This window comes from Dendrobates tinctorius, unplaced genomic scaffold, assembly GCF_039654945.1.
Source record: "Dendrobates tinctorius isolate UK_male_01 unplaced genomic scaffold, ASM3965494v1 ptg000449l, whole genome shotgun sequence".
NCBI classification, from domain to species: domain Eukaryota; kingdom Metazoa; phylum Chordata; class Amphibia; order Anura; family Dendrobatidae; genus Dendrobates; species Dendrobates tinctorius.
In genome coordinates this window covers 1,549,429-1,562,015 of record NW_027362111.1, presented here as the reverse complement: position 1 = coordinate 1,562,015, position 12,587 = coordinate 1,549,429, and the positions used below count along the sequence as shown (strand labels likewise).

At 54.4% G+C, this 12,587-nt stretch overlaps 1 protein-coding gene across 7 annotated transcripts in view; it reads left to right on the top strand.

Moving 5' to 3' along the window:
• The window catches only part of ATP2B2 (ATPase plasma membrane Ca2+ transporting 2), a 660,007-nt gene that overhangs the window by 184,863 nt on the left and 462,557 nt on the right, over window positions 1-12,587 (top strand). For all 7 annotated transcript variants that reach the window (XM_073564311.1, XM_073564307.1, XM_073564309.1 and 4 more), the window contains exon 4: window positions 3,467-3,908. In XM_073564311.1, coding sequence (XP_073420412.1) covers window positions 3,710-3,908 — 199 coding nt within the window. In that variant the 5' untranslated portion in view covers window positions 3,467-3,709. The remainder of the gene's footprint in view (window positions 1-3,466; window positions 3,909-12,587) is intronic.

Below are 12,587 nucleotides of genomic sequence, written 5' to 3'. Positions count from 1 at the left end.
CGTACCCCTGATATAACATGGGGCTGTTGAGTTTCTCCTGCTCCTGGTTGACGTACCCCTGATATATGACATGGGGCAGGTGTGTTTCTCCTGCTCCTGGTTGACGTACCCCTGATATGACATGGGGCTGTTGTGTTTCTCCTGCTCCTGGTTGACGTACCCCTGATATAACATGGGGCTGTTGTGTTTCTCCTGCTCCTGGTTGACGTACCCCTGATATGACATGGGGCTGTTGTGTTTCCCCTGCTCCTGGTTGACGTACCCCTGATATATGACATGGGGCAGGTGTGCTTCTCCTGCTCCTGTTTGACGTACCCCTGATATATGACATGGGGCAGGTGTGTTTCTTCTCCTGGTTGATGTACCCCTGATATGACATGGGGCAGGTGTGTTTCTCCTGCTCCTGGTTGACGTACCCTTGATATGACATGGGGCAGGTGTGTTTCTCCTGCTCCTGGTTGACGTACCCCTGATATGACATGGGGCTGTTGTGTTTCTCCTGCTCCTGGTTGACGTACCCCTGATATGACATGGGGCTGTTGTGTTTCTCCTGCTCCTGGTTGACGTACCCCTGATATATGACATGGGGCTGTTGTGTTTCTCCTGCTCCTGGTTGATGTACCCCTGATATAACATGGGGCAGGTGTTTTTCTCCTGCTCCTGGTTGACGTACCCCTGATATGACATGGGGCTGTTGTGTTTCTCCTGCTCCTGGTCGACGTACCCCTGATATATGACATGGGGCAGGTGTGTTTCTCCTGCTCCTGGTTGACGTACCCCTGATATGACATGGGGCTGTTGTGTTTCTCCTGCTCCTGGTCGACGTACCCCTGATATATGACATGGGGCTGTTGTGTTTCTCCTGCTCCTGGTTGACGTACCCCTGATATAACATGGGGCTGTTGTGTTTCTCCTGCTCCTGGTTGATGTACCCCTGATATGACATGGGGCTGTTGTGTTTCTCCTGCTCCTGGTTGATGTACCCCTGATATATTACATGGGGCAGGTGTGTTTCTCCTGCTCCTGGTTGATGTAATCCTGATATGAAATGGGGCTGTTGTGTTTCTCCTGCTCCTGGTTGATGTACCCCTGATATATTACATGGGGCAGGTGTGTTTCTCCTGCTCCTTGTTGACGTACCCCTGATATGACATGGGGCTGTTGTGTTTCTCCTGCTCCTGGTTGACGTACCCCTGATATATGACATGGGGCAGGTGTTTATCTCCTGCTCCTGGTTGACGTACCCCTGATATAACATGGGGCTGTTGAGTTTCTCCTGCTCCTGGTTGATGTACCCCTGATATGACATGGGGCTGTTGTGTTTCTCCTGCTCCTGGTTGATGTACCCCTGATATATGACATGGGGCTGTTGTGTTTCTCCTGCTCCTGGTTGACGTACCCCTGATATATGACATGGGGCTGTTGTGTTTCTCCTGCTCCTGGTTGACGTACCCCTGATATAAGACATGGGGCTGTTGTGTTTCTCCTTCTCCTGGTTGACGTGCCCTTGATAAATGACATCGGGCAGGTGTGTTTCTCCTGCTCCTGGTTGACGTACCCCTGATATATGCGATGGGGCAGGTGTGTTTCTCCTGCTCCTGGTTGATGTACCCCTGATATGACATGGGGCTGTTGTGTTTGTCCTGCTCCTGGTTGACGTACCCCTGATATAACATGGGGCAGGTGTGTTTCCCCTTGCTCGTGATTGATGTACCTCTGATATGACATGTGGCTGTTGTGTTTCTCCTGCTCCTGGTTGATGTACCCCTGATATGACATGGGGCTGTTGTGTTTCTCCTGCTCCTGGTTGACGTACCCCTGATATAACATGGGGCTGTTGTGTTTCTCCTGCTCCTGGTTGACGTACCCCTGATATGACATGGGGCTGTTGTGTTTCTCCTGCTCCTGGTTGACGTACCCATGATATATGACATGGGGCAGGTGTGTTTCTCCTGCTCCTGGTTGATGTACCCCCTGATATGACATGGGGCTGTTGTGTTTCTCCTGCTCCTGGTTGACGTACCCCTGATATAACATGGGGCTGTTGTGTTTCTCCTGCTCCTGGTTGACGTACCCCTGATATGACATGGGGCTGTTGTGTTTCCCCTGCTCCTGGTTGACGTACCCCTGATATATGACATGGGGCAGGTGTGTTTCTCCTGCTCCTGGTTGACGTACCCCTGATATATGACATGGGGCAGGTGTGTTTCTTCTCCTGGTTGACGTACCCCTGATATGACATGGGGCAGGTGTGTTTCTCCTGCTCCTGGTTGACGTACCCTTGATATGACATGGGGCAGGTGTGTTTCTCCTGCTCCTCGTTGACGTACCCCTGATATGACATGGGGCTGTTGTGTTTCTTCTGCTCCTGGTTGACGTATCCCTGATATGACATGGGGCTGTTGTGTTTCTCCTGCTCCTGGTTGACGTACCCCTGATATATGACATGGGGCTGTTGTGTTTCTCCTGCTCCTGGTTGATGTACCCCTGATATGACATGGGGCTGTTGTGTTTCTCCTGCTCCTGGTCGACGTACCCCTGATATATGACATGGGGCAGGTGTGTTTCTCCTGCTCCTGGTTGACGTACCCCTGATATGACATGGGGCTGTTGTGTTTCTCCTGCTGCTGGTTGACGTACCCCTGATATAACATGGGGCTGTTGTGTTTCTCCTGCTCCTGGTTGATGTACCCCTGATATGACATGGGGCTGTTGTGTTTCTCCTGCTCCTGGTTGATGTAATCCTGATATGAAATGGGGCTGTTGTGTTTCTACTGCTCCTGGTTGACGTATCCCTGGTATATGACATGGGGCAGGTGTTTATCTCCTGCTCCTGGTTGACGTACCCCTGATATGACATGGGGCTGTTGTGTTTCTCCTGCTCCTGGTTGATGTACCCCTGATATGACATGGGGCTGTTGTGTTTCTCCTGCTCCTGGTTGATGTAACCCTGATATGACATGGGACAGGTGTTTTTCTCCTGCTCCTGGTTGACATACCCCTGATATGACATGGGACAGGTGTTTTTCTCCTGCTCCTGGTTGACATACCCCTGATATGACATGGGACAGGTGTGTTTCTCCTGCTCCTGGTTGATGTAACCCTGATATGACATGGGGCTGTTGTGTTTCTCCTGCTCCTGGCTGACGCACCACTAATATGTTATAGTTTATTTAGTTATGTTTTTACTTCTTTTCGCTTCATTCAATATCTCTGGGGAAATGAAAGATTGATGTACAGTGTAAACGTGCCCACGTAATTCAGGCGCTGAGGCGGATGTCTCCTCATCAATATACATGAGACATCTCATCTAACTAAGAGCGCTGCAGAACACTGGGTCTCCTTCTGTCCTCTGCACTCGGCTCTGCACGCTGTAATAGTGAAGCCTCCAGGGGATGATGGCTACTTGAGGGGTTGGTGGCAACTTTTCAATCTTCTGAATGTCGTTGTGTTTGTCTTTCAACAGACGAGACGATGTCGCATCGGGTGATGGTGGAGTCCCAGCATCATGGCTTTCAGTAACTGGAAAGAAGCGTATATGCTACAGCCTTAAAAGTGTCCACGCGCACTGTAGACATTCACCTGGCGAAGACCTTGTGTTCTTCCACTCTGGTTTATGCTACCTGGTGGACCGTCACACACTCTGAGCACAAGGATTTCCATCTGTCATTCCTGGGGATATCGTGTTCCAACTGTATGAAAGCAAAATATGGGTGACCTGAGCAATAGCGATTTCTATTCGAAGAACCAAAGAAACGAGAGCAACCATGCTTCTGAATTTGGGTGCTCTCTGGAGGAGCTGCGCTCACTTATGGAGCTGCAGAGTACAGAGTCGGTGGTTAAGATCAAGGAATGTTACGGGGACTCCGATGGATTGTGCCGGCGATTAAAGACGTCTCCCACCGAAGGTAAGAACCAGTCATGTCTACATGTCTAATCTCAGTCCCAAACTCCACCACAGGTAAGATGACCGTGTCAGTCCTAGTGTGGGTCACTTTCTTCTGTCACGTCTTCACAATCCACACTGGGATCTCAGAGACATTGTGACCAAACACGCTCTCCACACTGAGATGTCACACGATCCACACTGGGATGTCACACACTCTCCACACTGAGATGTCACACGATCCACACTGGGATGTCACACACTCTCCACACTGAGATGTCACACGATCCACACTGGGATGTCACACGCTCTCCACGCTGGGATGTCACACACTCTCCACTCTGGGATGTGTCACACGCTCTCCACTCTGGGATGTCACACACTCTCCACTCTGGGATGTCACACACACTCCACGCTGGGATGTCACACACTCTCCACGCTGGGATGTGTCACACACTCTCCACTCTGGGATGTCACACACTCTCCACTCTGGGATGTCACACACACTCCACGCTGGGATGTCACACACACTCCACCCTGGGATGTCACACACTCTCCACTCTGGGATGTCACACACTCTCCACCCTGGGATGTGTCACACACTCTCCACTCTGGGATGTCACACACACTCCACCCTGGGATGTCACACACTCTCCACTCTGGGATGTCACACACACTCCATGCTGGGATGTGTCACACACTCTCCACTCTGGGATGTCACACACACTCCACCCTGGGATGTGTCACACACTCTCCACTCTGGGATGTCACACACACTCCACCCTGGGATGTCACACACTCTCCACTCTGGGATGTCACACACACTCCATGCTGGGATGTGTCACACACTCTCCACTCTGGGATGTCACACACACTCCACCCTGGGATGTCACACACTCTCCACTCTGGGATGTCACACACACTCCACGCTGGGATGTGTCACACACTCTCCACTCTGGGATGTCACACACACTCCACCCTGGGATGTCACACACACTCCACCCTGGGATGTCACACACTCTCCACTCTGGGATGTCACACACACTCCACCCTGGAATGTCACACACTCTCCACTCTGGGATGTCACACACTCTCCACTCTGGGATGTCACACACTCTCCACTCTGGGATGTGTCACACACTCTCCACTCTGGGATGTCACACACACTCCACCCTGGGATGTCACACACTCTCCACTCTGGGATGTCACACACACTCCACGCTGGGATGTCACACACTCTCCACGCTGGGATGTCACACACTCTCAACTCTGGGATGTCACACACACTCCACGCTGGGATGTCACACACACTCCACGCTGGGATGTCACACACTCTCCACGCTGGGATGTGTCACACACTCTCCACTCTGGGATGTGTCACACACTCTCCACGCTGGGATGTGTCACACACTCTCCACGCTGGGATGTGTCACACACACTCCACGCTGGGATGTCACACACTCTCCACGCTGGGATGTCACACACTCTCCACTCTGGGATGTCACACACTCTCCACGCTGGGATGTCACACACTCTCCACGCTGGGATGTCACACACTCTCCACGCTGGGATGTCACACACTCTCCACGCTGGGATGTCACACACTCTCCACGCTGGGATGTCACACACTCTCCACGCTGGGATGTGTCACACACTCTTCACGCTGGGATGTCGCACACTCTCCACGCTGGGATGTCACACACTCTCCACTCTGGGATGTCACACGCTCTCCACTCTGGGATGTCACACGCTCTCCACGCTGGGATGTCACACACTCTCCACGCTGGGATGTGTCACACACTCTCCACGCTGGGATGTGTCACACACTCTCCACTCTGGGATGTCACACACTCTCCACTCTGGGATGTGTCACACACTCTCCACGCTGGGATGTGTCACACACTCTCCACGCTGGGATGTGTCACACACTCTCCACGCTGGGATGTGTCACACACTCTCCACGCTGGGATGTGTCACACACTCTCCACGCTGGGATGTGTCACACACTCTCCACGCTGGGATGTGTCACACACTCTCCACGCTGGGATGTCACACACTCTCCACGCTGGGATGTGTCACACGCTCTCCACTCTGGGATGTCACACACTCTCCACTCTGGGATGTCACACACACTCCACGCTGGGATGTCACACACTCTCCACTCTGGGATGTGTCACACACTCTCCACTCTGGGATGTCACACACTCTCCACGCTGGGATGTGTCACACACTCTCCACGCTGGGATGTGTCACACACACTCCACGCTGGGATGTCACACACTCTCCACGCTGGGATGTCACACACTCTCCACTCTGGGATGTCACACACTCTCCACGCTGGGATGTCACACACTCTCCACGCTGGGATGTGTCACACACTCTCCACGCTGGGATGTGTCACACACTCTCCACTCTGGGATGTCACACACTCTCCACTCTGGGATGTGTCACACACTCTCCACGCTGGGATGTGTCACACACTCTCCACGCTGGGATGTGTCACACACTCTCCACGCTGGGATGTGTCACACACTCTCCACGCTGGGATGTGTCACACACTCTCCACGCTGGGATGTGTCACACACTCTCCACGCTGGGATGTGTCACACACTCTCCACGCTGGGATGTCACACACTCTCCACGCTGGGATGTGTCACACGCTCTCCACTCTGGGATGTCACACACTCTCCACTCTGGGATGTCACACACACTCCACGCTGGGATGTCACACACTCTCCACTCTGGGATGTGTCACACACTCTCCACTCTGGGATGTCACACACTCTCCACGCTGGGATGTCACACACTCTCCACGCTGGGATGTCACACACTCTCCACGCTGGGATGTCACACACTCTCCACGCTGGGATGTCACACACTCTCCACGCTGGGATGTGTCACACACTCTTCACGCTGGGATGTCGCACACTCTCCACGCTGGGATGTCGCACACTCTCCACTCTGGGATGTCACACGCTCTCCACTCTGGGATGTCACACGCTCTCCACGCTGGGATGTCACACACTCTCCACGCTGGGATGTGTCACACACTCTCCACGCTGGGATGTGTCACACACTCTCCACTCTGGGATGTCACACACTCTCCACTCTGGGATGTGTCACACACTCTCCACGCTGGGATGTGTCACACACTCTCCACGCTGGGATGTGTCACACACTCTCCACGCTGGGATGTGTCACACACTCTCCACGCTGGGATGTGTCACACACTCTCCACGCTGGGATGTGTCACACACTCTCCACGCTGGGATGTGTCACACACTCTCCACGCTGGGATGTCACACACACTCCACGCTGGGATGTGTCACACGCTCTCCACGCTGGGATGTCACACACTCTCCACGCTGGGATGTGTCACACGCTCTCCACGCTGGGATGTCACACACTCTCCACGCTGGGATGTGTCACACGCTCTCCACGCTGGGATGTCACACACACTCCACGCTGGGATGTGTCACACGCTCTCCACGCTGGGATGTCACACACTCTCCACGCTGGGATGTGTCACACACTCTCCACGCTGGGATGTGTCACACACTCTCCACTCTGGGATGTCACACACTCTCCACTCTGGGATGTGTCACACACTCTCCACGCTGGGATGTGTCACACACTCTCCACGCTGGGATGTGTCACACACTCTCCACGCTGGGATGTGTCACACACTCTCCACGCTGGGATGTCACACACTCTCCACGCTGGGATGTGTCACACGCTCTCCACTCTGGGATGTCACACACTCTCCACTCTGGGATGTCACACACACTCCACGCTGGGATGTCACACACTCTCCACGCTGGGATGTGTCACACACTCTCCACTCTGGGATGTCACACACTCTCCACTCTGGGATGTCACACACTCTCCACTCTGGGATGTGTCACACACTCTCCACTCTGGGATGTGTCACACACTCTCCACTCTGGGATGTGTCACACACTCTCCACGCTGGGATGTGTCACACACTCTCCACTCTGGGATGTCACACACTCTCCACGCTGGGATGTCACACACTCTCCACGCTGGGATGTCACACGCTCTCCACTCTGGGATGTCACACGCTCTCCACTCTGGGATGTGTCACACACTCTCCACGCTGGGATGTGTCACACACTCTCCAAGCTGGGATGTGTCACACACTCTCCACTCTGGGATGTCACACACTCTCCACTCTGGGATGTCACACACTCTCCACTCTGGGATGTCACACACTCTCCACTCTGGGATGTCACACACTCTCCACTCTGGGATGTGTCACACACTCTCCACTCTGGGATGTCACATGCTCTCCACGCTGGGATGTCACACACTCTCCACTCTGGGATGTGTCACACACACTCCACGCTGGGATGTGTCACACACTCTCCACTCTGGGATGTCACACACTCTCCACGCTGGGATGTCACACACTCTCCACTCTGGGATGTCACACACTCTCCACGCTGGGATGTGTCACACACTCTCCACGCTGGGATGTGTCACACACTCTCCACTCTGGGATGTCACACACTCTCCACGCTGGGATGTCACACACACTCCACGCTGGGATGTCACACACACTCCACCCTGGGATGTCACACACTCTCCACTCTGGGATGTCACACACACTCCACGCTGGGATGTGTCACACACTCTCCACTCTGGGATGTCACACACACTCCACCCTGGGATGTGTCACACACTCTCCACTCTGGGATGTCACACACTCTCCACGCTGGGATGTCACACACACTCCACGCTGGGATGTCACACACACTCCACCCTGGGATGTCACACACTCTCCACTCTGGGATGTCACACACACTCCACGCTGGGATGTGTCACATACTCTCCACTCTGGGATGTGTCACACACTCTCCACCCTGGGATGTGTCACACACTCTCCACTCTGGGATGTCACACACACTCCACCCTGGGATGTCACACACTCTCCACTCTGGGATGTCACACACACTCCACCCTGGGATGTCACACACTCTCCACTCTGGGATGTCACACACACTCCACGCTGGGATGTGTCACACACTCTCCACTCTGGGATGTCACACACACTCCACCCTGGGATGTCACACACTCTCCACTCTGGGATGTCACACACACTCCACGCTGGGATGTGTCACACACTCTCCACTCTGGGATGTCACACACACTCCACCCTGGGATGTCACACACTCTCCACGCTGGGATGTGTCACACACTCTCCACTCTGGGATGTCACACACACTCCACGCTGGGATGTGTCACACACTCTCCACTCTGGGATGTCACACACACTCCACCCTGGGATGTCACACACTCTCCACTCTGGGATGTCACACACACTCCACCCTGGGATGTGTCACACACTCTCCACTCTGGGATGTCACACTCACTCCACCCTGGGATGTCACACACTCTCCACTCTGGGATGTCACACACACTCCACGCTGGGATGTGTCACACTCTCTCCACTCTGGGATGTCACACACACTCCACCCTGGGATGTCACACACTCTCCACTCTGGGATGTCACACACACTCCACCCTGGGATGTGTCACACACTCTCCACTCTGGGATGTCACACACACTCCACCCTGGGATGTCACACACTCTCCACTCTGGGATGTCACACACACTCCACGCTGGGATGTGTCACACACTCTCCACTCTGGGATGTCACACACACTCCACCCTGGGATGTCACACACTCTCCACGCTGGGATGTCACACACTCTCCACTCTGGGATGTGTCACACACTCTCCACGCTGGGATGTCACACACTCTCCACGCTGGGATGTCACACACTCTCCACGCTGGGATGTCACACACACTCCACCCTGGGATGTCACACACTCTCCACTCTGGGATGTCACACACTCTCCACTCTGGGATGTGTCACACACTCTCCACTCTGGGATGTCACACACTCTCCACTCTGGGATGTGTCACACACTCTCCACTCTGGGATGTGTCACACACTCTCCACGCTGGGATGTCACACACTCTCCACGCTGGGATGTCACACACTCTCCACGCTGGGATGTCACACACTCTCCACTCTGGGATGTGTCACACACTCTCCACTCTGGGATGTGTCACACACTCTCCACTCTGGGATGTCACATGCTCTCCACGCTGGGATGTCACACACTCTCCACTCTGGGATGTGTCACACACTCTCCACTCTGGGATGTGTCACACACTCTCCACTCTGGGATGTGTCACACACTCTCCACTCTGGGATGTCACATGCTCTCCACGCTGGGATGTGTCACACACTCTCCACTCTGGGATGTGTCACACACTCTCCACTCTGGGATGTGTCACACACTCTCCACTCTGGGATGTGTCACACACTCTCCACGCTGGGATGTGTCACACACTCTCCACTCTGGGATGTGTCACACACTCTCCACTCTGGGATGTCACACACTCTCCACTCTGGGATGTGTCACACACTCTCCACTCTGGGATGTGTCACACACTCTCCACGCTGGGATGTCACACACTCTCCACGCTGGGATGTCACACACTCTCCACTCTGGGATGTGTCACACACTCTCCACTCTGGGATGTGTCACACACTCTCCACGCTGGGATGTCACACACTCTCCACGCTGGGATGTCACACGCTCTCCACTCTGGGATGTCACACACTCTCCACTCTGGGATGTGTCACACACTCTCCACGCTGGGATGTGTCACACACTCTCCACGCTGGGATGTGTCACACACTCTCCACTCTGGGATGTCACACACTCTCCTCTCTGGGATGTCACACACTCTCCACTCTGGGATGTCACACACTCTCCACTCTGGGATGTCACATGCTCTCCACGCTGGGATGTCACACGCTCTCCACTCTGGGATGTGTCACACGCTCTCCACTCTGGGATGTGTCACACACTCTCCACGCTGGGATGTGTCACACACTCTCCACTCTGGGATGTCACACACTCTCCACGCTGGGATGTCACACACTCTCCATGCTGGGATGTGTCACACGCTCTCCACTCTGGGATGTCACACACTCTCCACGCTGGGATGTGTCACACACTCTCCACGCTGGGATGTGTCACACACTCTCCACTCTGGGATGTCACACACTCTCCACCCTGGGATGTCACACACTCTCCACGCTGGGATGTCTCACACTCTCCACGCTGGGATGTGTCACACACTCTCCACGCTGGGATGTCACACACTCTCCACCCTGGGATGTCACACACTCTCCACGCTAGGATGTCTCACACTCTCCACGCTGGGATGTCACACACTCTCCACTCTGGGATGTCACACACTCTCCACGCTGGGATGTGTCACACACTCTCCACGCTGGGATGTGTCACACTCTCCACGCTGGGATGTCACACTCTCTCCACACTGGGATGTGTCACACACTCTCCACTCTGGGATGTCACACACTCTCCACTCTGGGATGTCACACACTCTCCACCCTGGGATGTCACACACTCTCCACTCTGGGATGTCTCACACTCTCCACTCTGGGATGTCTCACACTCTTCACGCTGGGATGTCACACACTCTCCACTCTGGGATGTCACACACTCTTCACGCTGGGATGTCACACACTCTTCACGCTGGGATGTGTCACACACTCTCCACCCTGGGATGTCACACACTCTCCACTCTGGGATGTCACACACTCTCCACGCTGGGATGTCTCACACTCTTCACGCTGGGATGTCACACACTCTCCACTCTGGGATGTCACACACTCTTCACGCTGGGATGTCACACACTCTCCACGCTGGGATGTCACACACTCTCCACTCTGGGATGTCACACACTCTCCACTCTGGGATGTCACACACTCTCCACTCTGGGATGTCACACACTCTCCACCCTGGGATGTCACACACTCTCCACTCTGGGATGTCACACACTCTCCACGCTGGGATGTCTCACACTCTTCACGCTGGGATGTCACACACTCTCCACTCTGGGATGTGTCACACACTCTTCACGCTGGGATGTGTCACACACTCTCCACTCTGGGATGTGTCACACACTCTCCACCCTGGGATGTCACACACTCTCCACTCTGGGATGTGTCACACACTCTCCACCCTGGGATGTCACACACTCTCCACTCTGGGATGTCTCACACTCTCCACTCTGGGATGTCTCACACTCTTCACGCTGGGATGTCACACACTCTCCACTCTGGGATGTCACACACTCTCCACGCTGGGATGTCTCACACTCTTCACGCTGGGATGTCACACACTCTCCACTCTGGGATGTCACACACTCTTCACGCTGGGATGTGTCACACACTCTCCACCCTGGGATGTCACACACTCTCCACTCTGGGATGTCACACACTCTCCACTCTGGGATGTCACACACTCTCCACTCTGGGATGTCACACACTCTCCACCCTGGGATGTCACACACTCTCCACTCTGGGATGTCACACACTCTCCACGCTGGGATGTCTCACACTCTTCACGCTGGGATGTCACACACTCTCCACTCTGGGATGTGTCACACACTCTTCACGCTGGGATGTGTCACACACTCTCCACGCTGGGATGTCACACACTCTCCACTCTGGGATGTCACACACTCTCCACGCTGGGATGTGTCACACACTCTCCACGCTGGGATGTCACACACTCTCCACTCTGGGATGTGTCACACACTCTCCACGCTGGGATGTCACACACTCTCCA